Source organism: Chiloscyllium plagiosum, chromosome 2 (genome assembly GCF_004010195.1).
Source record: "Chiloscyllium plagiosum isolate BGI_BamShark_2017 chromosome 2, ASM401019v2, whole genome shotgun sequence".
Classification (NCBI taxonomy): domain Eukaryota; kingdom Metazoa; phylum Chordata; class Chondrichthyes; order Orectolobiformes; family Hemiscylliidae; genus Chiloscyllium; species Chiloscyllium plagiosum.
In genome coordinates, this window is record NC_057711.1 from 14,488,720 (window position 1) to 14,516,242 (window position 27,523).

General features: G+C 41.0%; 1 protein-coding gene across 2 annotated transcripts; it reads left to right on the top strand.

Annotated features, from left to right (window-relative positions):
• The first annotated feature begins 1,011 nt into the window (after positions 1–1,011).
• On the top strand, positions 1,012–27,523 carry sap30l (sap30-like). 2 transcript variants are annotated; one of them, XM_043704451.1, is made up of 4 exons: positions 1,012–1,110; positions 7,337–7,462; positions 13,520–13,618; positions 26,493–27,523. In XM_043704451.1, exons 1-4 carry the CDS (start codon positions 1,027–1,029, stop codon positions 26,613–26,615), a joined length of 432 nt encoding a protein of 143 aa, XP_043560386.1. In that variant the 5' UTR covers positions 1,012–1,026; the 3' UTR covers positions 26,616–27,523. The 2 variants fall into 2 exon arrangements, with proteins under 2 accessions (XP_043560386.1, XP_043560396.1); XM_043704461.1 differs by lacking the exon at positions 1,012–1,110 and adding an exon at positions 1,117–2,113.

Below are 27,523 nucleotides of genomic sequence, written 5' to 3' on the forward strand. Positions count from 1 at the left end.
ATCGTACACGTGCATTTTTGTACTCAAGGTTTGTTCTGTACATCTTCAAAGCTGCCCTGAACGAGCACTAGGAAATATGTAAAAGAAGGCTGGCCCAGGACACTGTAAATATATCCTATCGACTCGATTTCTTTTCCTGTGCTCAACGCTTCCTGTTAACGTCACACTAAGAACTAATTTGTTATGTATGGTATTACAGGCCCGGACCGCTTCTCACTGCAGAATCAGCCATTGTGCTTTAACTTGTCATTCACACTCGCGTTGACTTTACCCACGCTACATCTTTACAATAGGCCTTTTTTTTCATCCAATCGTAATTTACTACGTCTCTGAGGCGGCAGAATCTTTACCTTTTTTAAAACTTAACTTTGACATTGGCAGTCTGTTGCCCGTGTACATTTTCTCGGTTAACTTGTGACCTCCCAGAAAACATGTAAATTGTACAGTCAATCCTCTTCTCTGTAGCTGCCAGATTTTCGGGTTTGGCGCAGCTATTTAAGCGACGACCACAGAAGGTCCTCAATCATTTTGCCAGTTGAAGTGAGAAGCTTAAAACATTGTTTGTCGCGGAACAACTTAAACAGGAAGAGAGACCGTAGAATGATTGCAAAACTGGTATTAAAAACAGACACATTCACAAACACACGATTAGGAAGATTTCAACTCCACCGGTACAACATTGGAGCAAAAGAAAACGGAATTCCCCACAATGTATTGTTTTCAAAGAAAGATTTGTTTATTTGTTGGCACTTTTACAGGGTCTGGAGCAATAATCGATCCTATGACAACCTTAATCTAAAACAGTTTCGTTTTATGGCAATACTTGCCGAACTGAAAAAAAACGAGACGTTAACTGCTGAGCCAAAATACAGTTTTGAGACAGAAAAAAATCGCTGCGCTCATTTATTTTTTTACACACATAGGCTTCTTCCGTGTTTAAAGCTATGTGCATGCGCAGAGGCTAAACGCAGCGTGCAGCCTCCTGGGAGTTGTAGTCCTCACTGCCTCCTGGTAACAACACGTGACATGTGTGGCAGCGAGCCGGGAGGAACTACAGTTCCCGTGTTGCAGTGCGGGCGAAGCGGTAGGCTCCTCGGGTTTGGAACGCTGGTAATGTATCAATGCAGGGGCATTATTTCCTGGATTCCATTTGGAACGTTGGTACATGGCAACAGCTGTTCGCCAGCAGCAGCCCAAGCACTGCAGCGGGCGGACGTCAGTGTAATTTATTATATTTTGTTGCTGTCGTTTGTGTTTTTTGTTTCCATTCCCACCCTTTTACCGTCTTTTTAAAGGGGAGGGAGACGTGTGTAAGACGTATGGTGCGCGTTGCTTTATTATCCATTTAAGCTCGAGGTTTGTATTGTACGTGTGTCCAATAAGACTGAATGAAAACACCGTACTTTAATCCGGGTGGATAATTTTTCTTTCCATCTCTTTTTCTTCCTCTTCAGCACCCCTTTTTTTGTCATTTTTTTCTTCTGCAAAGACGCGCGTTATCGGCGCAGGAAAGCGAATAATTGTCATAAAGGGCTTTGCATGGAACAGCCCGGCCATTGTGAGCTTCTTAGAGAGTTGTAATTTTTGTTTTAAAAATAAGAATTCGATCACCCTTCTGTTCCCATCTCCCCCACCCCCACCACTTCTCACTAAGAAAGTTGCAATGTGAGTTCTTTAACCTACCGTTAAAGAGACGTTTTCTGCCATATTGAATTCTTTTTATATGTGTATATATGAGTTTTTTTCCGTTGCTTGTTGTGGAACTGAGAGTGCTACCGCTGGTTTCGAATCCCCACACACTTGCGTTGAGTTGATAGAACCGTTCTCTGAACCCGGTTTAGGGGTAGAAGAAGAGTATTTGAGGAGAGCGAGAAAGGGGTTCCAAAGTGGGAGGGGGTTGGGGGGGGGGGGACAGTAGGAAAAAAAAATGAACGGTTTCAGTACCGAAGAAGACAGCCGGGATGGCGGCGCCGGGGCTCCAGGCTTTGGCCACATTTGTTGTCTGGTTGATGATGGAGAGAGGTGCAACCGCCCAGCCGGCAACGCCAGCTTTAGCAAGAGAATCCAGAAAAGTATTTCACAGAAGAAACTCAAACTGGAAACCGACAAGAACGTAAGTCTGTTGACTCTTAATTGTTTCTCTCCCCTCCCCCTTTTAAAAATAAATATACATTCTGCAAAGTAACATCGTTGGTAGAGGAAGATTGAACACATATACAGTACTGTGTAGAAGCTGATGTGAAACAACATTGTGCGGTCGATTAAAGGCCTGAAAATAGTAGATTTGAACTGCCTGTACAAACTTGAGCTATCTTTGTTTATTTAAAAGGTTAAAATACCAGGTGGGGATTTTTCTTGTTGTTAGTTCCCTTTCTCCGGGTGGTTAAAAGGCCAGCAGTTTCCACACACGCTCGCTGTTGTGTTTAAACTGACGCTGGTGTGACCTCCAGATTAACATTGGGGAGTCTGTGGCGACGGAGTAATCGCGGTCCTTACTTGAGTTTCCCCGGGCCAGAATGTGTCATGTTCTTTTGAGTCTTCGAGTTAGTAATTGAGCAGCCCCTGTAGCAGACTAGGAAAGCTCCCGCTTTCATTCTTGATCTTATTCTACTTTAGCTAGTGTCATGAGGGCGGGAGATAGGGGGGTGCTTAATCATTAGATTGATTGACTGGCTTCAAGAAAGGGGGAAATCGGCGAAGGGGTCCATGCTAATCCTGACATTCAAAATAAACAAGAGACCATTCAGGCCCTCCAACCACCCACTCACTGAGCTTGTGGCTGACCTGAGATTGACTCCATATAGCCCCTTCTCCCTATCTCTTAACATTCTTTGCTAGGAGGTGTCTATCAATCTAAGTTTAAAAAGACAGGTGCTTTACCATCAATTGCTGAAGATTTTGACAGAATTTTTTGTCTAAGATCGAAAGAGATGGTGAACAGGAAGGGGATTCAAGTTAAGGTTGATGATCAACTATGATCATATTGAGTGGGGAGCAGTCTCAAGGGGCCAAGCGGTCTAATCTGGCTGTTTCCTGCATTGAGCATTACAAACCTTTTATAGTAATGTATCTGAACTTCATTCCTTACAGATCTGGTCCCAATCTTTTATTTTCTGTACTTTCTGAAAACACAGAATCAGAGCAACAGTTTGCACAGAGGGTGGTTAGTGTGTAAAATGAGCTTCCAGAGGGGAGTAGGGCATGTGGGCACAATTACAATGTTTAAAAGACACTTGGCTATGTATATGAATGGAAGGGGTTTGAGGGATATGGGCAGGTAGGTGGGATTAGTTTAGTTTGGGATTACGTTCAGTATGGACTGGATGGAGCGAAACGTCTGTTTCTGTGCCATATGACTCTGTAAAACAGTAAGCCATTTGACCCATTGAGCCTTTCAACATGACCATGGCTGATCCTCTATCTCAATGCTGTATTCTCTCCTTAACGTTTTAGCCTCTAGAAATTTTTCAATTTCTTTCTTAAACATTGAATTATTTGGCCTCCCTGCCTTCTGTGGTGGAGAATTTCTCACATTCGCCACCCTGAGTGAGAGACTTCACCTTGTCTGAATCTGAAGTGGCCTGCCCTGTATGCTGAGACCATGATCATGCTCCCTGACTAGCACGAGTGTCTGTCCTCAAATGTCAGGCAAGGATATATTTTGGCTTGTGTTGGTAAAGTACTTCAGTGGGCTATCACCTATAATTGCGACTTATTTGAAGTATTTGAGTTGAATTAGTGATGTTGGACCGTACACTGACTCCACAAGTTGGTGCTATATGGGCAGTGAAGGAACAATCAATTCTAGAGTATGGGAAGCTTTGGAAGAAAAGGGATTACTATAGGGTGTTGTGAAGGGAAGAAGGGTGAGAAAAGAACTTGCATTTATATAGTGCCTTTCCTGCCTCAGACCAACTCAACACACTTTTTAGCCACTGAAATGATTTTAAATAATGCTCACTGCTGCCAATTTAAAGATGAAGGGTAACACAAAGCATTGTGACTGTTTTTTTTGATGATGTTGTTAAAAGGTTTGATCAGTAAATATTGAATTGGTGAGACCGTCCTGATCTTTGCAATGAAATCTTAAAACAACCAGCCAAGATGCCAGTCTGAGTTTCCATTCAATGGTGGCAGTGCAGCCCTCCCTCAGTACTGTACAAGAGTCTCAGACTGGATTGTGTATTCATGTCTCTGGGACACAAAACCATAAACCTTTTGGTCTCAGATGCTGAGTGACTGTGGCTGCTATCTACCAGAATTGGAGAATATATTTAATGAGAGGTGGTTTTGTATGATGTGTTCAGGAACAGAGTGGGAAAGGGGAAATTTGATTTTTCTGATTGTTTGTTTGTCTTGAGCTGACATTTTGCTATCTTCAACAGGGAATATCCTTTAGAAGCTTTCTCTGCTGCTAATTTGAAATTTGAGTAGGGATAAGTCAGTGGGGAAAGCCATTTGATCACAAGGGTATTGCATCCAAACCCAGATGCATCCGAATTGTGCAGCTTCCATCGTTGCTGAGAGATCAAACAAATGCATTCTGCCTAACTTTTCATATACATAGGTGTGGGTTAAGAGCCTTTCAGTGCACAAGGGAACCATTCAGCCCATGCTAAACTATGAAAACCTTTTGGAAGAACTATCCTGTGTCTCCTTGCTTTTATCCATGGTGCATTGTAAACCAACTTTGCTACCACAAGTGCTTCCTTACCAGAGACCAAATAATCCTTAGGCTGCAGACCCATCTTGACAGCTGCCTGTTCCGTTGGGTTGTGGCTTAGAGACGTCTGGTCTCTGCATGGGAGCAATTTCCATCCAATAGTTGTGTGCTGAAAGTTTCTAGTATTCAGAGCAGTCAGTATTGTCAATGTATTTGGCAACTGTGCCAGGGACTGCAGCTTGATGACTATTGCCTCTTGACTGTGAACACTTTGAAGCTAATTTCTGCTTCGTGAGTTGGTTTGGAAGCAGGTTTGTCCGGGTCTGGAGGGCACTAAGAGTTTTTTGTTAGTGTGCTAATAGTTATACTATGTAATATTGGGAGGAACATTGAAAACTAGGTGAGCAGTTTACCTACAAAGTAATGAAAAATAAGACATCTGTTGCACATCTTCCACTGACTTCTTGCACAGTAGCACTGTCAAGGAACCTGTACCTAAATCACTCCTCAAACAGATTTTACCACTCCTTGTTTCTAAAATGTTCAATCCTCTGCATTCTTTAATTCTGACATCTTATTCTCGATGAGTTATTTATGGCTATGATTTCAACAGGCTGTGGACTCTAAAATACCCTTCCTAAACCCCACTAGCATTCACTCTCACCTTCAAGAACTTCCTTCTGGCCGATCGTTTTGTCCAGACATTTTGCTACTCATCTTAAATTAACATCAAACTATGTAAAGAGTAGTTATGTCTGATAACACTTCTGTAAGTCGCTATTTTGCTACATTTAAATCTGTCACTTAAATGTGGCCGTTGCAATTTTATGGCCAAGTGCACATTAATTGCAGTTAGTGCAGTAGCTATAGTTGGCAAGTGCCACAATAGTTGCTAACAGTCAAAAGGCTTTCCGAATGCTGACGATGACAGTGGCAAGATTTTGGTCTGCAGTCATTTGAGTGGCACTTGAACCCACAGCCTTCTGAATCAGATGTGACTCAGTCAAGGCTGACACCTCTGTATTGGGAAATGTGCCTTTGTATCATGCAGAACACCGAACTTGCTTTCTTTGCTACAATGTCATTCACTAGGTTATTTTTAAAAGAAGTGCTGACTCAGTAATGACTTTTAAAAAGGTTATGATTTGTTCTGTCAAATTTTGACTTAGCTGATTTAAAGCTTTAAGTTTTGCTTTAGATCTGTTGCCCATCTTCAGAGTTTTCAATGTCAGTTGAAAATTTCAATAAGATATTTGCGAAATGTTGTTTGGTTTAAGTATCCAATTCCATTTTACAAGTCACTACTGAATCACCACCACTACTTCAGATAGTGCACTCTAGATCCGCACCAGTTTAGCAAATAAGAAATTGCCTTGACCTCCCTGCGTGCAGCTACTTCGAGACCTAACAATGACCACCACCTATGTTGCTTTTTTGGTTTACTTTGGACATTTGGGCAATTCTATTTCCCAGTTGTGGAGTTCACACTCTTGTAAGGAGCTGCCCGTTTGTTTACCTAAGTCACTGCCTTAGGGCAGTGTTGGCCTTAGTTTAATGGGTAGCATTTCCATTGTGTCAGAAGGTCATGGGTTCAAGTTCACAGGAGAAGTTGCACATCAAAATAAAAGCCTTTTTGATACTCCAGTCCAGTATTGAGGGGGTGCTGCATTGTCAGAGGTGTCATCCTTCAGGTGAGGAATCAGTCCCTATCCCTAACCCTAACCATAACCCTATTTACTCTCAGGTGGGCATTTTGAAAAAAGACACTGTTTTGAAGGTGAAAGGGAGGTTTATCCCTGGTGTTATGATAATTTAGATGTTTTGAAAAGCAGATGATCTGGTTGCTGCTGGCATGATGCCAATTGGTTGTCTTGTTCCCTATGTTGAAAAATGTGATGCTGGAAAAACACAGCAGGCCAGGCAGCATCCGAGGAGCAGGAGAATCGACGTTTCGGGCATAAGCCCTTCTTCAGGAATGGCAGAAACGTCACTGCCTGGCCTGCTGTGTTTTTCCAGCATCACAATTTTCAACTCTGGTCTCCAGCATCTGCAGTCCTCACTTTTCTCCCTGTCTTGTTCCCTATGTCATAATGATGATTTCCTTTCATGGTGTGCATCTTTGTCTGTAAAATATTTTCATACATTTTGGGGACTATGAGCAGCACCATATAACTGCAAGACATTCATTAACTGGCAGCATTGCCTGAATGGAAAGAACCCCATCTTCAGTGATGATTCTGCCCTACGGGTAGAATGAGTCTACAATAAGTCAGGGTGTCAATGAACAGTATTTTGGAGCAATTTAGGCCTATTTTGACTGAGATATGTGATAATTCTTCACGACTGTCTAAGTAATCAGGTGGTTGAATTTTGTAGTCTACTTTAATCACAAAAGCAATCTTGTAATCTCCCCTTCCTCCCCAACACAACCCAATCAGGATGGTGCTTAGTAGGTAATGATTTTAGAGTCTCATGAAATGAATTTGCAGTGGTTGCAAACTTTTGTCAAGAACTTGGGAAGAAGTGTTTTTTATTCCAATTCAACTGCCAGTTTCCCCCTCTCTCTCAGATTTGAATCATCACCATTCTGCAATGAGTTTTTTGCTTCTTGTTTCTTATGAGAATCAGTTTGTTGTAATTTGTTTTTCTTTTTGTTAAATATTTCTTTCTCAGGTTCGACATCTGTACATATGTGACTTTCATAAAAGTTTCATACAAAGTGTGCGAAACAAGAGGAAGAGAAAAGGTAGTGATGATGATGGAGGTGATTCACCAGACCATGATGCGGAGTCTCCAGAGGTAAGTGTGTGCAGCGCTGGTTGTTTAGGTGATTTTTGGTTTGGGACTTTTGCAATCCAATCATACAATTCTACTCATACAATTCTATATCCTTCTGACATCATTATATACAAATGAGATTGTTCTATCTTCTGTATTCAAATTTTACCTCTGCAGTTTAACCCTTTAGAAGAAATGTTGACAGATGTATAGCATATTGTACAACCCAGAACACACTGTATAGTTTTTTTTTTTGATTAATCACTGTTATACTTGGTATAAGTGAGATTGATTGCAAGATAAATATAAAGGCAAACAACCTTTAAATAAAAGTTTAAATATCCCCAAGCTACTGGAAGGGTCTTTCAAGAGTTTAAGATTAACACCATTTTTATTGTAACAAACTAAAAACACTAATGATTACACACTATTTCAATAAGCAACTTTAAACTCCAGAAGACTTCACCCCCATTTAACCTTAATTCCCCTGCTATTGGACATTGGCTATGGACTAGGTAGGTCTTAGGCATTCTCCCTCCTGATGGTTTGTTTTCCCTTTTCCAGCCAGATAACCTCCAACCCCAAATTCACTTTCAAAGTGATGTCCACATCTGGCTAAAGTCTGACAGCTCTTCCAGCCTTGTGCTGACGTAGGTAGTGTCTTAAATCCAAGCGTGAGCTCTCACCTGTGTAATGAACGATAGCTATCTTTACCTTTCTGCCTTTTCTCGCTTTCCATGATTATTGCAGATTTATCTGTCTGAGGGGTTCAGGGTTACCTTTTTAAAAAAAATCCTATATGCTGATACTTCAATGCTTTCTACGACTAGTTCCTGTCTCAAACCAATGTCGGCAGAAATCACATGGGCTTTGTATCCAGGTGGAAGTGCTGATTGACTGTTTCCTAAATCAACTCTGTTCTATCTTAGAATTAAAGTGGTGACATCCGTTAGTCTCGCAAAACCATGGATCTATGCCTGGGAAGTTTTGCTTCAGTCTTTGTTGGTAGAGCAGTGTCTGCTGTAGCTGTAGAGGCCCACACTGGAGTGGCAGACGCGCCTGCAGCGACTGCACTTGAAGGTGTTGTCTTGGTGCGGCTGTTTTTTCGGTGGGTGCGCTTGTCTTCAGCAAGCCTCAGCTTCTCTTCTCCTCCTCTTTTTAGACCTCTGCGAAATTCCAGGCTCCAGCGAGAGCGATCGCTTGCAATGTCCTCCCACCTCTCAATGTTCATGTTCAGTGACTTCACGTCTCACTTGCAGACATTTTTGAAATGAAGATGGGGCCAGCCTTCTGCTCTCTTGCCGGAGGCCAGATCCTCATACATCAGGTCTTTCAGGATCCTCCTGTCTGACATGCAATGCACGTGGCCCAGCCAGCGGTAATGGTGTTGTTGGAGCTGGGTGTCTGGGCATGGGCCAGGACCTCATTGTTGGTGACTCTGCAAGTCCACTTGATGTCCCGGATGCGTCTCGGGCTGGGAAGGTGGAAGGTGTTGAGACGCTGCTCTTGTCTGGAGTAGAGGTTCCAGGTCTCGCTGCCATAAAGCAGTGTGCTGAGGAAGCAGGCCCTGTAGACAGCAATCTTAGTATTCGTCAGCAGCTTTCTGTTCTCTCAGACTGTCTGTTAGCCTGACGAATGTTGAGGCTGCTTGTCCGATTTGTCTGTTGATCTTGGAGTCTAGGGAGAGACTGTCTGTGATAGTGGAGCCAAGGTATGTAAACTTGTGGACTATCTCCAGCGCATAGTTGTTGTTTGTAATGGTAGAGGAGTGCTCAACGCCTTGACCCAACACGTTAGTCGTCTTGGCTGATGGTCAAGCTGAAGTCCTGGCAGGGTCTTGAGCTGTCCATGAAGTGTTGCAGTTGCTCTTCCAGTACCACGTGGTCTGCAAGCAACATGTCCCTGATAAGTACTTCACAAACCTTGGTTTTCACCCTCGGCTGGGTCAGATTGAACAGCCTTCTGGTGGAGGTACATCAAATGATGTTCCAAAGGCGTGCTTACATGACTGCAAAGATGATGCCAAACAGGGTGGGGGGTGAGCGCACATCCCAGCTTCACACCGCTGTGAATGTTGAAGGCCTCCAAAGAAGAGCTGTGATGATTGGATGCCCTTCATGTCTCTGTGGAATGACTGAACTATCCTGAAGAGCCTCAAGTGACAACCAATCCTGGTGAGGGCTTTGAACAGGCCGTCTCTGCTCACAACACCAAAGGCCTTTTGTGAGGTCAATGAAGATGATGTAGAATGGTTGTCTTTGCTCTCTGCATTTAATAAAGTACATCCATTTATAAAATCTGACATTCCTACCACCACCCTGTAAGACTGAGATTAGCAGTGTGTGATTAGAGTCATCACAGATTGGTCTTGTCGTTGTCCACAGGTGCAGATATCTTGCGCTTTCTTCCTTCAAACAGCCTGGGCCCTCTTTGCCTTTCACAACCAAGCCACCCAATCTTGGGGAAAATTTCTGTTTCCTCGTTGCACTAGATTGCAGAGAGTCCCAAAACATAACAATCTTACAAACTTCACATTTGTGACAAATGTCTCATCCACAAGATGACATGTATAACAAAGTGCACTATTCCTTCAGTCAACCTGTGTTTTTTTTTGTTCAGATATCTAACATTTTGGCCATGATGGCACACTCCGAATGGTACTGTTTCATGCTAATATGCACTTTTGTGGGAGCTAACTATTGTTCAATACCTGTCCAAGTTGGGGAAGAGTTACTGTTGAGTCAAATCTGTATTTGTTAATACATTAAGTTTATTGTTTGAGGAGAGTTAAATATTTGGAACTTTGAATAACTGCTGTCAAAATCAGGTAGAATAGTGATATGATTTGGTTTAGCTAAGGGGTTATCAGACAAAGCACTTTGCTTGAGTTGACACTGAGAGTTCAAGTGTTACTCCCTAGAACTGGGTATGAAGTCTAGGTCAATACTTCAGTGCAGGACTGAATGAATGTTGCACTTTTTAATACTTGTTTTAAGGTGAGATTCTAAACTGAGGCCTTGTAAGCCCCAGAAGATAAAAGTTGAAAGATTCTATGGCTGTTATTATCTTACGGGTTTTTCTCTGTCCCGGTCAATATTTATCCTGACTTCAAAAGTAAATGATTGTTGCTGTTTGTGGTGCAATGGTGTGCACGAATTGGCCACATTTTCCTAAATTAGAGCAGGGAGTGTACCTTGGAACTATTCTGTTAAATTCCAAGTGAGTGAAAGCTACGTTATAAATACAAAATCTTCCTTTCTTGTGATAATTGTGTAGCACTCCAGATCTGGTCATTAACTAAAATCATGACCCAGTTACCCGAGGTAGAAGAATTTGTAGTTTAACATTATGAATGGAATTGTTCCTTTTCACTGAAATTAGCTTGGTGTTCCTGGGTTATATCGTTACTCTGATGCTTGGTATTCCAAAAAGTCAAAAATAATTATTCCAGTTTTCCATTTCTGGTGGCTGGAAATATTAGAAAATATTGTTAAAGCCGGGCACTGAGGTAAAAGTAATTAGGCAGATCCAAGATGGTTTTTGTGAAAGCAAAACGTTTTGCTGATCTACTGATGACTTTGTAGAAGTAACATATGCCGACCATGAAGGGAGATCAGTAGATGTACTTTATTTGGATTTCCAGAAGATATTATACAAGTTTTTTTTTATTCCACAATAATCTTTGATGGAGAACTTTTATCAGTGATTAGTAGATTAAAGAATCACAAAGATTACAGTCTAGAAGGAGACCATTCAACCTCTTGTGCTGCACTGGCCTATTAAATGAGCATTAAAAACTGGTGCCAATGTCCTGCTTTATCCCTGTGCCCTTGTATGTTTATTTTTATCCACGTAATCATCCAATGAGCTCTTGACTATTTCATTTGAACAAGCCTCCTCAGCACTTCCAGGCAGTGCATTCCATGCCTACTTATCTGTTGAGTGAAAGTGTTTCCTCACTTCACCTTTGCATCTTTTGCAGATTATTTTAGTTCTGTGCTGCCTGTTCCTTTTGAGTGAAAACAGTTGCCCCCATTCATCTCTATCCAGCCTGCTCATGACTTTGAAAATCTGTTTTTGAAAGCCTTTAAGCTATCTGCACTCCAAGGAGAACATTCCCAGCTCCTTCAATCTATCTTCATAACAAGTTTCCCACCTGAAACCACTCTAGTTACCCGCTTCTGCACTCTCTCGTGCTTTCTCGTTCTTCCTGTAAAGTGGTGCCCAGAACTGCACATAGTACCTGAGGTATAATAAGTGTCTTTTACGAGTTGGATTAAAGACTGGCTGACTAACAGAAAGCAGAGAGTAAGCATAAATGGGTCTTCCTCAGGGTGGTAAGATGTAATGAGTGGTGTTCTACAAGGATTGGTGCTGGAATTTGTTTACAATCTAGATAAATTACATCGATGAAGGGATGGATTGTCAGGTTAATTACCAAAGTTGATGACAAAGCTGGCGAGGCAAGTAAGTTGAGAAGAGGACATAGAGGCAAGGGAAGGGGAATATAGATAGTGTAAGTGAGTGAGCAATGATCTGGGCAGATGACATATAGTATGGGAAAATGTGAAGTTATCCTTTCTGAAAAAAAAATTATCAAATGGGAGAGTGCTGAACTTTGCGGTACAAAAGGATCTTGGCGTAGTGCATGAATCACAAAAGATTAGTATGCAGATACAGGAAGTAGTTATGAAAACTGATTTGAATGTTATAACCTGTTATGAGGGAAAAGAATACAACAGTCAAGAAGCTTTGCCTCAGCTATGGAAGGCAGTTAAGGCCCACATCTGGAATAGTAGTGTTGTATAGTTCATTTTATTTGAGGAAGGATGTAAATGTGTTTGAAGCAGTTCAGAGGTTTACCAGTCCAATACCTGGAATTAACAAGTTGTGTTATGTAGAAAGGTCAGACAGACTAAGCTTACAGCTACTAAAGTTTAGTAGTTCTGGAGGTGATTGATGTACAGAGGCTGTTTGTTCTTGTGGGAACTTTGTCAAAATCGGGGTTGCCTACTTAACGGATGAAGCAATTTTTTTTTCTTTGAAGGTTGACAATCTTTTAGACTCTTCTTGAAAAATGATGGAAGCAGTCCTAAAATACTTTGTGAGGTAGAGGTGGATAGATTCTGGTGAAGAAATGGTATGAAAGTTTATCAGGATAAGTGGGCTCAGCCACAATCTTATTGAATGTCTGAGCATGCTGAAGTCTTCGAATGGACAGCAGTTCATGCAGCATCAGAGAAGCAGGAAAATAGGCGTTTCTGGCAAAAGCCTTTCATCTTCGGCCCAAAACATCAATTTTCCTGCTTCTCTGATGCTGCCTAACTTGCTGTGCTTTTCCAGCACCACACTTGTGACTCTGATCTCCAGTATCTGCAGTCCTCACTTTCGCCTGAAGTGTTCGAATGGCCTACTCCTACTCATACTTTTATGTAGATGTCTTGGTGCCGATGTCTTGTCTCCAGCCTGTTATACTCCAGTCAGAAAACAGGTACTGTCCTGTCCAAACTTTGAAAAGAAAGTGGCTACTTTTGGATGAAGATAATTGAGGGTGAGGCAAGGATGTGGCTCTGAGAACATTCATCTTGTGCAGAAGTGTAGAAGCATACAGCAGAAGCCGAAACCAATTGTTTGTGATTTTTTTTTTAAAAGAGCAATGCTCCCTCACTCTTTGCCTATAGCCATACAACTTGGTTTCAAATTTACAACACCATAAATATTTTATTTTGTACCATTTCTGTAATTCTGTGGATTTTGTAGTATCATTTTAAACTGTTGTTTTGTATGCTCCCAATTTTAGTTTGTGCCACTTAACTATCGAAGACAATGTATCATAGTTGGAATGAGCAATCTCACAGCCTGCAATTTGGTACAGACCTGTAGATGTTTGTTATTAGGGTACAGAAGTCTTGCGTATAGCTTTTCCTTTTTTCAATCCTTGTTTCCTGAAATAATCCTCTACTCATATTGTCAATCATCATTTCTATCTTTTTGAGATTATTTCTAACTTTGTTTTGTGGCTGTCAACTTGATTTACCCAAAAAATACTCAAACCTTTTTTTTCTTTTTTTTGTTTAGGTTGATTTGTTTCAATTGCAAGTAAACACGCTGAGGCGTTATAAGAGACACTTCAAACTACAGACCAGACCTGGACTAAATAAAGCTCAGCTAGCTGAGGTATTATACATTCTCTGGTCTTTTCATTTCAGCGTATTTATTTGCTGTTGTTTAACTATTGTCACAAAATAAGCTGACTGTGGAGTGTGTGACACTTTAAAATTATTTTGCCAAATTAAGTTGCTGAATTGTGAATAGGATCCTACATTGAAAAGTTTGCAACATTTCTTTTTGCCCAAGTTACTAATGTGTTTTAAACTATTACATTTTAGTATGGCACACTTAGCAGGAAGTATTTAAGGCACTGTACATGATGACAATACAAGTACCAGTGAGAATAGATATCAATGGGTAATTGCACTGCCATCATCCCTGGAGATTCCCTTGCTCTAAGTTACTGGTTTGCTCTGATGTCTGTGGTTTTGTATTGTGTAATTATCCTCCAGCGACTGCTTTTTGCTGGAGAACTAATCCTGCTTCAATCAGGAGATTTTGCTATAGTTTTAGTCATACATTGCTTGTTGTAGTTTGTGGAAGCTCTCTGACATTGACCCTGTTTGATGTGCAGGAATCCTCACTTAAAATTATGTTTGCGTTCCTGAAAATCACTTGAAACGACTTAATGTGAAGCATTGATTTCTATACCACTCAATGTTAAAATGAATAAGGTTCTTTCAGGCTTCTGTAGCAGGGAAGAAATTAAAACTTCTTTGTACCTGCATATTAGGAATATGGTGCTTTAAAATGAATAAATTCCCAAATTGATATATTATAACTTAAAATTATGTTTTTTAAAAATATAAAAGATGTCACATTATACTTGGGGAACTATCTTTAGTGGATCCTTCAAGAGTGGAGCCTAGGGCAATGTTTTGGGTCCACCATCTCATCAGTGTCAAGACTCACTGAAAACTGAACATTTTAATCACTGGGTAAGCAGCACTACAAAAGCAAATGGATTGGATAGAGAGTCTCTACTGGAAATGTTCAACACTTCATTTCCTTGGATTTCTTTGAATACATGTAAACTGCTATGGTAGTGATTTGAATTAATTCAATTCATAGATATTGGTTTTGCTACTGAGTTCACAATTTGTAGCATTCCCCAATTGCATTTAAGGTGGTGGTTCACCACCTTGATCTACCACAGTGTGCCTGGTATAGATCTACCTGCTGTTGGAAAGGGGGAGTGAGGATTTTGATCTACTGATGAGAAATCTGTGGTGGTATGATTCCAGGTTCTTATGATGTGTGACTTTGGGGGAAACAACTTGCAGGTGATAATGTTATATCACATATCAGCTGCCTTCCAAGTTGTAGAATTTGCAGTTGAAGGAACTTGAGTGAGTTGCTCAAGTGCATCTTAGAGATGATATGCACTGTTGCTGACGTGCATCAGGGAATGAATGTTAAAGGTAGTGGATGGGGTGTCTGTTGAGTGGGTTGCTTTGTTCTGACTGGTATTAAGCTACACTGTTCCAGGTAAGTGGAGAGCTTTCCATTATACTCCCAACTTGTGCTGTGTAGATGGAAGACAGGATGCAAGTTATTCACTACAGATTTCCTACCAGTTCTGACCTGATCTTGTAGTCGCAATATTTCACCTCCCCGCCCCACCCCCCCCCCCCCCCCCACACACCCAACCCCGGTCAGTACATTCCTTACATGCATTACCTTGCAATTATCAGAATTGAACTTCACCTGCCACTTTCTTGTCCACTCGTCCATCCATCTATATCATTTTGGAGTCCACAGTTATCCTTTGCACTATGCACAACGTGGCCAATTTTTGTGTAATCTGCAAATTTCCCAATTATGTCCCACCTGTTCAAGTCCAAATTATTAATGTATAAATCAAATAGCGGGTGTCCCAAAACTGAGCCTTGAGGAAGACCACTTGAAGCAGCTTTCCATTTACACGAGCAGACATCACTATTACCCTTTCTTTCCTATTACTAAGCCAACTTTAGGTCCAATTTGACACACCACCCTGTATCCCGTAGGCTTTTACGTTTTTGACCAGTCTGCCATGTCTTCCTTGTCACTTAAAGAATTCAGTAAAATTTGTAAAGCCATGCTTACTACCCCTGACCAGTCCATGCCTTTCTCAGTAACAGTTTATACGATCTCTCAGTATTGATTCCAAACATTATTCACCACCGAAGTAAGACCAACTGTCCTTTAATTGTTTAGCATTTCTTTTGTACCTTTTTAAACAATGGACCCACGTTTACAGTCCTCTAGTCTTCTGACACCTCATGTCAGTCTAGTGAAGAAGGGAAAATAATCCTCAGAATATCTACTATTTTGTCCCTGAACTCTTTCAAAATCCTCGAACAATCCATCCACTTTCAAGGATTCAACTCCTCTAACTTCATGATTATTTTGGTCTATAATTATATTGTTTGATTATTTTGTCCAGTATTTCACACTGGTTTTCTCAGATTACTATATCCAAATCATCCCTTTCCATTATGAATAGAGTCAAAAACCTCATTTAAAATGTTTGCTATATCCTTGGGGTTTCCTTTATCTTGCTAATTTGTTTTCACGCCCTCTGTTTGATTTCCTTTTCTTTATACTTGATCCCTGTACTCCTCTAGGCGATCTGCAGTGTTGTTGTTTGTGACTAACATAAGCTTTTGTTTTGTCAGAGTCATAGAGATGTACAGCACTGAAGCAGACCCTTCAGTCCACCTCGTCCATGTCAACCAGATATCCCAACTTAATCTAGTCCCATTTGCCAGCATTTGGCCCTTGTCCGTCTAAACCCTTCCTATTCATGTACCCATCCGGATGCCTTTTAAATGTTGTAATTGTATCAGCCTCTACCACTTCCTTTGACTTCCTGCTGGTCCCTTTCCCCTTTGAGAACATTCTGCACCCTCTCAGAGATATCCTTGAGCCTGGCACCAGGGAGGCAACACATCATTCTGATTTCTTGCTTCCAGCCGCAGAAACATCTGTCTGTGCCTCTGACTAGAGTCCCCTATCACAACCGATTACCCCTCACTACATTAGAGCCATTCTCAGTACCAGAAACTTGTTCATGTTACATTCTCCTGAGAGTCCATCATCCCCTACATTTTCCCCTACAAGATTGTATACTTGTTTGAGATGGGGATAGTCACAGGAGATTCCTACTCTGCCTGCCTGCCTCCCTCTCGTAGAGTTAACCCATTGACTTGACTATCTGCAGCTTTTCCCTCTTCCTATCTGCCATCCATCACACTCCCAGCTCCTGTATATTCCTCATTGCTTCTAACTGCCGCTCCAACAATCTGGTAGGATTTGCAACCAAAGACACTTCCTGCAGACATAATAATCGGTAACATTCAAACTCTCTCTGAACTCCCACATCCGACAGGAAGAGTACATCACTGTACTAAAGGCTACCTTTGCTCCTTCACAATCTGTAGACCCTGAAAATAGCACTGTCTTATTGTTCTAAAAAAAACTGCTCCAGGCTAACTGAGTACTATGGTTTATATTTTTAAGATTTAATCAACAGACAGATCACATCAAGAAAGAACCTATTCTACTCACTATTGTAGATTTACTGCAAGGTTACACTCAAAAATTATGCATTTATCTGGTCCTGTGCTGTGAACTCTTCCTCACAGGTTCCTCCAAGGTCAGCTATGAATTTTGTTGTTGTTAACATTTTTTCCTAGTCTCACTCTGATGTCCAGAGATATTTGAACTCAAACAGCAAAGACAGTAACTGTGCAGATTTGCAGTGTCAGACAGCAGTATAGGTTTCTTTCTGTGACCATGTGTTCGCGGCCTTTGTCTCTTGTCCTGCTTTTTTTAAAAGTACAGTTGTTTTGATACTTTTTTCCTCAAAGTTCCAAAACAGTGCAACATCATATAAAACAGTAATTGCTGCTCCTGGAATTCGAGGAAATCACCTCCAACACCTAAAATACCTAAAAAAAAGGCGTAGCACTTAGATCCACATTCTTTTCCCTTCCTCCATCTTGAATTACCCAGAATCTGTTTAATCTTTCCTTGTATTTTTCGAGAGAACTATGAGGGCATAGATTTGGCAATACCATTCTTATTTTTGGAGGGGGCACACTTGCCTTTTCCCCTAAGGATCTCACTTTTTGGTGCCTCCCACTGGTTTCCTACTGATTTATCCTTGAGCAGCGCTGACCAGTCCACCTCAGCCACGTCACTTCTCAGTTTTGTAAAATTTTCTTCTCCCCAAGTTAAAACTTTTTTACTCCTGATTTACCTCTGTCCTTTTTTCCATAATAATACGACATCTAACCAAGTTGTAGTCACTCTCCCCAAATGGTAACCCACTATCAGTTTACCCATTTGCCTATCTTCATTTCCCAAAACTAAATCCAGAATTGCATCTCCTCTCAATGGGCTTGTCACCTAATGTTTAAACAAAATTCTTGAATACAGTGTATGAGTTTTTCACCCTCATGTCCCTTACTTTGTTTGAAACCCAATTGCTATTGGAATAGTTGAAGTCCTCTCCTCCTGTTATTGCTCTCTTATTCCTATAGACAGAAATCTGTTGATGTATATGTTCTATCTTCCTCTTCCTATTTGGTTGGGGGGGGGGGGCTGGGGGGAGGGAGTTGTCTGTAGTTTGTCTTGTAAGTGTGATTGCCCACACTTTTGTTTTTAAGTCCTAAGCTCAACTCATAAAAGCCTCATTTGTTAATCCATTTAGTATATCATTCCTTTCACAACTGTAACCAATACTGCCACCCCTGCTCTTTCTTTTTGTCACCACCTCTATCGTGCCTGAAAACTGCATATCCAGGGATATTGAGTTGCCAATTCTGCCCTCCTTTAGCCATTATAGCAATGACACCATTCCAACAGTCTCTTTGTGCCCTTAGTTCACCTGCCTTATTTGTAATACTCCTTGCATCGAAATATAAACAGCTCAACTCTCTTGATTTCCTTTGGGCGCTTTTTAACCCTTGTTTCTTTTGACTTTCCAGATTGCTGACGACATCACTAACTAATTCTATCTTCTGTTTCCTCATCTGAATCTGACCCATCAAAGTGTAATTTTTGGTTCCCATTCTCCTGCCATATTAGTTTAAAACCTTACCAAAAGCCTCCCCAAGGGTATTTGTTCCATCTAGGTGCAACTCGTCCAGCTTATACAGGTCCCACCTTTCCCAGAAACTATGCCAATGCCTCAAGAAGCTAAGCCCCTCTCTGGTACACCATTTCTCCAGCTATGCATTCATTTGATCGATCCTCTTATTCCTGCTGTTGCCAACACATGGCACTGGGAGTAATCCTGAGATTACTCCATTTTGAGGGCCTGCATTTTAACTTGCCTCCTAACTTCCTATGTTCAGCTTTCACATCCTCAATTTTTTCAATATTCTGGGCTTTCAACTTTGCGCTCCAGAAGTGATTGAAACCATTTTTTTCACTTCCTCAATTTTGATAGCTGCAGAATTGTTACTGACTGATGTAATGGCCTTTTATTTTGTTGGGGTTCTTTATTTGGGAGGTTACGAGGTTGGGTATTTTGCTCAATCTTTACCTTTTCCAGTCGCTTCAGTGACTGACAGACTTTATGCAGTGTGGCAATCTGGCTCAATTCTGTAGCGGAATCTTTCGTTGTCTATCACTTTGCATCCTTTTCAGTGGTGTAGTCCATTCAGTTGCTGCTTAGTTTGATCTTCATGAAAAACTTTGCCACTAGGAATCTGGATTCTCTAGTTTGGACACTTGTGGAAATTATTTCATCCAAACCACTATAGTCAGTTTTTCGTCTCACTTATGATGCAAGACTTTGTTTTTATTCCAATTTAACTAACCAAGAGATCCTGTATTTTGCATAGGAATACAGAAGTAGCAGACAAAAGGGCTATTTGGATTGGAAATCTTTTGTGAACACAGCAGTGGCTGACTTAAAATGCCAATAATGAGCGAGGAAATTGATAATGAAAGTAAAAACAGAAATTTCTGGAAAACTCAGCAGGTCTGGCAGCATCTGTGAAGAGAAATTAGAGTTAACGCTTCGGGTGCATTTCCAACAAAGGGTCACTGGACCTGAAGCGTTAACTCTGATTTCTCTTCATATGTGCTGCCAGACCTGCTGAGCTTTTCTAGCAATTTCTGCTGCTGTTTCTGATTTCTAACATCTGAGGTTCTTTGGTTTTGATTATGAAAGTAAACTGACAAGGAATAATGAAACAAGCAGCAAGAAATTCTGACTATGTGAAGAAAAAGATTGCTAAATTAAGTGTGGGACACTTGGATAATGCAACTGTGGAATTAATAACAGGGAGCAGGGCAACGGCAGTTAATTTAAACAAATATATTGTCGATTTTCATGGTAGAAGACACTTTATACATCCCAAAGACAAGAGATTAGCAAGGTTTTATGGGAGAAAAGATCTTGTAACAGTTGCTATCACGAGGGACAAAATAATTGGCGAGCTAATGTGACTGAAGGCAGGCGAGTTGCCAGGTCTTAATGGCCTGCATCCAAAGGTTTTAAAGGAAGTGGCTGTGAAATAGTGCAAGCGTGGGTCAAAGTATTCCGGAACTCACTGGATTGTTGGAGGGTTACAGCAGATTGGAAAACTGCTAATGTGGCGCCACTGTTGAAGAAGAAGCGAAACAAAGTAGGAAACTACGCTAGTTGGCCTAACATCTTCATTGGAAAAATGCTAGAGTTCGTGTTAAGGAAGAAATAGTGTTTAGAAAAGCTTAATGGAGTCAGTCAAAATGGTTTTGTAAAAGGGAAGTCAGGTTTGACAAATTTACAAGAATTCTTTGGGGATGTAACAAGTAAATTTGCATAAGACGCCTGATAAGGTGCCACTTAAAAGGCTACAACAGTTAGGAGCTGATGTAATGTTGCTCATAATATTGGGGTTAATATATTAACATGGATTCTAGATTCAGAAAAATTGTCATCAGTGGATCTTTTTCAGGTTGGAAAGACTTATCTAGTGGAGTGCCAGTTCTTGGGCCTCAATTGCTATCTGTATTAATAACTTTGAGGAGGGGGCGTAATGTAATGTATGAGAATACAAAAGTAGGTGGGAGTGCATGTTCTGATGTAAGAAAGCTGCAAAGGGGTATGGGGAGGGAGTTGGCAAAAAACTTGCCACAGAAATATAGGAAAGTCAGAGATTTGGTCAGAAGAATCAAAGGCAGGATATTATTTAAATAGAGACTTTGAAAAAAGCACAGCACAGAGGTATCTGATTTTTTTGTGTGCATAGAGCATAGTTTGCATGCAGGTTCAGCAAGCAATTAAGATTTAAATATTGGAATTTAAAAGTAAGGAAGTCTTTGTTAACATTGCACAGGGTGTAGATTCACCTGCCCCTGGAGTTGTGCACACAGTTTTGGTTGAGAAAGGATATACTGGCATTGGAGGCAGTTCAAAATCGATTCACTAGACTGCCCCTTGGGGTGAAGGGGCTTGACTTAACAAGAATAGGTTAAGCCTTTATTCATTTGAGTTTAGAAGAACGAGAGATGATCTCACTGAAACGTAGACAACGTGGCGGGGCGGGGGGGAGTTGATAGGATCAACATTAAGATGATATTCCAATTTGTGGGGTAATCTTGCTTAGAGGCCATACTTATAGAATAAGCAGACAGTCAATTAAAACTCAGATGTGAAGAAATGTCTTCTCCCAAGGAGTGGTGAATGTCTGCAGTTCTCTACTGATCGAGCTGGAGTTTGGATCTCTGAAAGTATTTAAAGAGGAGTTAAGATTATTGAAGTATCAGGGGAGTTGAGAACTATGAGAGCTGGTATGTCAAAAGAATTGAGGCCTGAGCTACATCAGTTAAGGTCTTGATGAATGACATGACAGGCCTACTTGATGAGGTACCATATGGCTTACTCCTACTCGTATTTATGTTCTCAAGTTCAACCAATAACATCATCTGCTATACATCTAATTATGTAACAAATTGTATTGATACTTTAAGCTTCTGTTTAACTGTCTAATTTGGGAGCTGTTCAAGAATTTTTTTTTGGTATCAAGTTTTGATTTTTATTTAGCCCATTTCTGAAGATAAATCTTGCTGGTAATACTATTTCTGATACCACAGTTTCCTAACATGATTAGGTATTTTATGTTCCTTTAAGATTTTCATTCTGCAGTAACGGGAATCTTGCCATCCTTCGTCTTGTAAAGTTTCTCCCTTGCTTCAGAACCTTGTTAAGACTCTTGTTGCTTTCTTGTTTCCTGAAAATAATTCTGTTCAATTAGAATAGTGACCATCTTTCAATTGCCCAGTGTGTTTCATATACATGGCTAGAGATTTTTGCTGACTCTCATTCTTGGAATGTATGAATATTCTCTCATGATCCTTTGTTTTGTTTTTCCTGCCCTGCCTCAGTGTATTTGTGCACTGCGCCACTGAACCCCAATAGGAGCTGCAGATTTTAAGTTGGTGCAATTTTGACATGAGTTACTGTTGCTGTTTAAGGCTTCCCTGTTTGTGTAAGGGATTTCCATGTTTTGACTCGTGCAGCTGTTGGCTCACTAATTCAACGTGGGCTTAGGACTGCTTCAACAGGCCACCTCGTGATTTGGCCTGTACCTCTGCCTTGGGAATTGCTTATTTCCTTTGCTCCTGAGCACTTTCTGTAGTGTCCTCTGAAGTATTCTCCTTTGTTGAGTGTTGTCACAAAATTTGTGACATCTCCTTCTCCTGAAGTCTTCTCTGTCACCAACATGCTTTTTTTCCTGAAGTCCCAGATTCTAATTTCTCTTACTTGGCACCATTTGGAAATGGTGCTGATCACCACTGGTCATGACGTTGTGGAAAGTGTTCCTCTCTTGTCACCAGGTTGCATTCAGGAAGTTGTGAATTCTTTCATGCCCAAAGTGATCTATTATAGATAAGGGTATGTACTGTTCTCATCTGACTAAAAGTCTTGTTCAAGAAACAGCATATTGTATGACTGCAATTATTTACAGACTACATGAGTACAACATCTATTACTGCAGAGATTTTTTTTAGGAACACTAGGACTGAAAAGTGGAATGTAATATTCATGCCAAAAGTGTCAGGCAATGACCATCTCCAATAACAGACAATCTAACCTTTGCTCCTTGATATTCAATGGCATTACCGTCATTGAATACCACACTGCCATCATGCTGTGGTTAACACTGACCAGAAACTGAGTTGAATTTTCCACATGAACAGTGTGGCTACACGAACAGGTCAGAGCCTGAAAATCTTGCAGTGAGTAACTCACCAAAGCTTGTCCACTATCTACAAGGCTCAAGTCAGGAGTGTGGATGTAATACTCACTCTCCAGTTGTCTGGATGAGTGCCACTCCAACAGCACTCAAGGAAGCTTGACACTATCCAGGATAAAGCAGTCCATTTGATTGGCACCACATTCGCAAACATCCACTACTTCCACCACCACCAAAGCTCAGTAGCAGCAGTGTGTATACAGTGTACTGCAGAAATTCATCTGACTTGCTTAGACAGCATCTTCCAAACCAGTGGCCACTTCCATCTGGCAGATCAAGAGCAACAGGTACATGGAAGACCACCATGTGCAAGTGCCCATCCAAGCCGATCAGCATCATGACTTGGAAATATATCGCCATTCCTTCAGTGTCAAAGTACTGAAATTCCCTCCCCAATGGTGTTGAGTCCATCTACAGCACAAGGGAACTGCAGTAGTTCAAGAACACAACTCTCTGCCACCTTCTTGACAGCATCTATGGATGGCAGTAAATACTGGCCCAGCACTGAGTCAAGCATTAACCCTTTCGGACCCGTGATACCAGATTATTTTAATGTGCCTGGGTGAGATTTGGACACAGTCTGGATTGAAGAGTTCTATCCTCAGTTGATGTCCACACATGTTATTACCTGGGGATCCTGGCCAGCAATTACATGTACTGTGTACTGATGTTCTTCCCCCACCCTTGCATTGAATTGCTGAGATTAGCTTTGATGTCCTCAAGATCAGCATTATTGAAGTTTTAAATTGGAGAAAGGCCAATTTTGATAGTATTAGGCAAGAACTTTCGAAAGCTGATTGGAGGCAGATGTTCACAGGTAAAGGGACGGCTGGAAAATGGGAAGCCTTCAGAAATGAGATAAGAATCCAGAGTAAGTATATTCCTGTTAGGGTGAAAGGGAAGGCTGGTAGGTATAGGGAATGCTGGATGACTAAAGAAATTGAGGGTTTGCTTAAGAAAAAGAAGGAAGCATATGTCAGGTACAGACAGGATAGATCGAGTGAATCCTTAGAGTATAAAGAAAGTAGGAGTATACTTACGAGGGAAATCAGGAGGGCAAAACGGGGACATAGCTTTGGCAAATACAATTGAGAAGAATCCAAAGGGATTTTACAAATATGTTAAGGACAAAAGGGTAACTAGGGAGAGAATAGGATTGTTGAAACTTTATTGCTGGAACAGCACAGCAGGTCAGGCAGCATCCAGGGAACAGGAGATTCGACGTTTCGGGCACAGGCCCTTCTTCAGGAATCAAGATCAGCAAGGCGGTCTTTGTGTGGAGCCACAGAAAATGGGGGAGATACTAAATGAATATTTTGCATCAGTATTTACTGTGGAAAAGGGTATGGAAGATATAGACTGTAGGGAAATAGATGGTGACATCATGCAAAATGTCTAGATTACGGAGGAGGAAGTGCTGCATATCTTGAAACGGTTAAAGGTGGATGAATCCCCAAGAGGTGATTAGGTGTACCTGAGAACTCTGTGGGAAGCTAGAGAAGTGATTGCTGGGCCTCTTGCTGAGATATTTGTATCATCGATAGTCCCAGGTGAGGTGCCGGAAGACGGGAGGTTGGCAAATGTGGTGCCACTGTTTAAGAAGGGTGGTAAAGACAAGCCAGGGAACTATAGACCGGTGAGCCTGACCTCAGTGGTGGGCAAGTTGTTGGAGGGAATCCTGAGGGAAAGTATGTACATGTATTTGAAAAGGCAAGGACTGATTCGGGATAGTCAACGTGGCTTTGTGCGTGGTAAATCATGTCTCACAAACTTGATTGAGTTTTTTTGAAGAAGTAACAAAGAAGATTGATGAGGGCAGAGCAGTAGATGTGATCTATATGGACTTCAGTAAGGCGTTCAGATGACAACAAAATTGGAGGTGTAGTGGACAGTGAAGAGGGTTACCTCAGATTACATCAGGATCTGGACCAGATGGGCCAATGGACTGAGAAGTGGCAGATGGAGTTTAATTCAGATAAATGTGAGGTGCTGTACTTTTGGGAAAGCAAATCTTAGCAGGACTTCATGGTAAGGTCCTAGGGAGTGTTGCTGAACAAAGAGACCTTGGAGTGCAGGTTCATAGCCCCTTGAAAGTGAAGTCGCAGGTAGATAGGAAAAGTGAAGAAGGGGTTTGGTATGCTTTCCTTTATTGGTCAGAGTATTGAGTACAGGAGTTGGGATGTCATGTTGCGGCTGTACAGGACATTGGTTAGGCCACTGTTGGAATATTGCATGCAATTCTGGTCTCCTTCCTATCTGAAAGATGTTGTGAAACTTGAAAGGGTTCAGAAAACATTTTACAAGGATGTTGCCAAGGTTGGAGGATTTGAGCTACAGGGAGTGGCTGAACAGGCTTGGGGCTGTTTTCCCTGGAGCGTCAGAGGCTGAGGGGTGACCTTGTAGAGGTTTACAAAATTGAGGGGCATGGATAGGATAAATAGACAAAGTCTTTTCCCTGGGGTCAGGGAGTCCAAGAGGGCAGAGGTTTAGGGTGAGAGGGGAAAGATATAAAAGAGACCTAAGAGGTAACTTTTTCTCACAGAGGGTGGTAGGTGTATGGAATGAGCTGCCAGAGGAAGTGGTGGAGGCTGGTACAATTGCAACATTTAAGAGGCATTTGGATGGGTATTTGAATAGGAAGGGTTTGGAGGGATATGGGCCGGGTGCTGGCAGGTGGGGATTAGATTGGGCTGGGATATCTGGTCGGCATGGATGGGTTGGACCGAAGGGTCTGTTTCCATGCTGTACATCTCTGACTATATTATGAGCAATTTTAACATGTTCCAAGATTCAAATTTGAAAGTTTATTAGTTTCTGCTGCAGCATAACATGGTGAATTTGGCATTATTTTGTGTGCTTTACAATACCTATGTGACTTGATTTAGCTAATCAAGGAGTGCAGATCAGTAGAATTTTTATGACCTATCCTTTCAATGCAAAGTAATCAGCTTCTTTGTTCCTCGTTTTCCTGCTGTTGGCAATTCATTGTAGTTGAGGGATTTGTCCAAGTTCGTTTACCAGTTGCTAAGTCTTGCTAGTGATTTGATTTTGTAACCTGCTTCTGTGTAGTAATTCTGCTTTCCAGAGCCTCCCCAATCCCTTTTGAATGAAACCTTTGATTCCTCAAGGAATAGTGAAACATGACTGATATTGTAATTCCCTGAATGTTTTGCAACCTCTTGTGCTGCTGGGAGGCCAGTCTTGCATGAAATGTTTTCCCTCTGATGGGAATCCAATTTCTGGAGAGCTGAGTTGTTGTGCATATCAACAAGGATCACTCGCAATCTCAAAATGACTGAACAGTCTTTGGGCAGTTCTCCCATTGTTCTATTGAAATTTGGGTTTAAATATTTCATTCTTCATAGTAAGATTTTTACTTTTTCAGTTACCCTTTATAATCTGTCTTGGTTTTTTTTTCAAACTGCAGATAACACAGCAATCCTGGTGTGGTTCTTGTTATCTTCTGTGCATTTGTTGATGATTTAAACGAAGAGTATTAACTGTGTATGTGATAGTTATAATCTCAATACCTTGTGCAGGTGGATATGGTTATGCAAATGGGGCAGAAAGATCATCTATACTGTACTGGGTTCCATAAGCTGCAGGGGAAAGTACCTGCTTGAAATGTAACACACTTTCAATGAAAATGGAAAATATGTCCTAATTTTTAAAATAATAAATATCATCTTTTTCTCCCCTAGACAATCAGTCGTCATTTTAGGACCATTCCAGTCAACGAAAAGGAAACTCTAGCCTATTTTATCTACATGGTGAAGAATGAAAAAATGAGGCATGATCAGAAATCTGACAGCAGCATTCACTGAAAGACATTAACTGGGCTTTTGTTGATCACAGGATCATGCAGTGACAAGATTTCCACTTCTAAAGCCATTTTATTCTTTAAAAGCATCAGCTGAAATTGGCGTGTGATTTTCTTTGAATTCTTATGTAAAAGCAAAACGTTTGCAGTTATTATTTGCCAGTCTCAGAATTTTAATGTCTAGAATATGCTATAGTTAAATAGAGCCACGAGAAAAACAGATTCCTTTTGCATATTTTTGTTTAGCTCTTGAATGAAGTCAAGTACTGAAAGAGAAAATTACACTTGCAACACACATTCTGAGGAAGTGCTTCAGGACCTGGAGACCACCTCATTGTTTAGAATTCTTATTTTGTCCCATCATCTTGGAAGTAACGTGGCTCCAATTAGTGCAACCCTGGAAAGACAGAAGATGGGCAGCATTGCGGAATGCAGGAATTCAGCTCTGCATCGCAATTTATGTTGCAACAGGCATACCTAACTCTGGTTTAAGTTTTTTAAAACTTGGCTGGAATGGGAATTCGTAGCAAGAAAACACAACTCTGGAAAAAGAAGGATCGCAGTTGAGAATGTCGTAGTGCTTATTAATTCAATTTTTTTAATGCAGCAAAACATTTATCATAGTTGGAAGTGAGACATTGTCCTGTCTGCAATACAGTGATCAATTATAAAGTTTGAACTTTTTTGTGCACCAGGATTTTCTTAAGATTGATTACAGTGTTAATTTTTTTCTGTGTGCACAAATATACAATGTACTGTACAATAACTGCCAGAATTTTTGTAATATTTACACTTGTCAGCTTCAGTGGGGTTGGGATGTGGTTGCAGAGGTACACGTTTGTTACTACTGTTATCTGGCGGGCTACTTAAGACTTGATTGTCAATTTTGCATTAAACAGATGTGGACCCTAA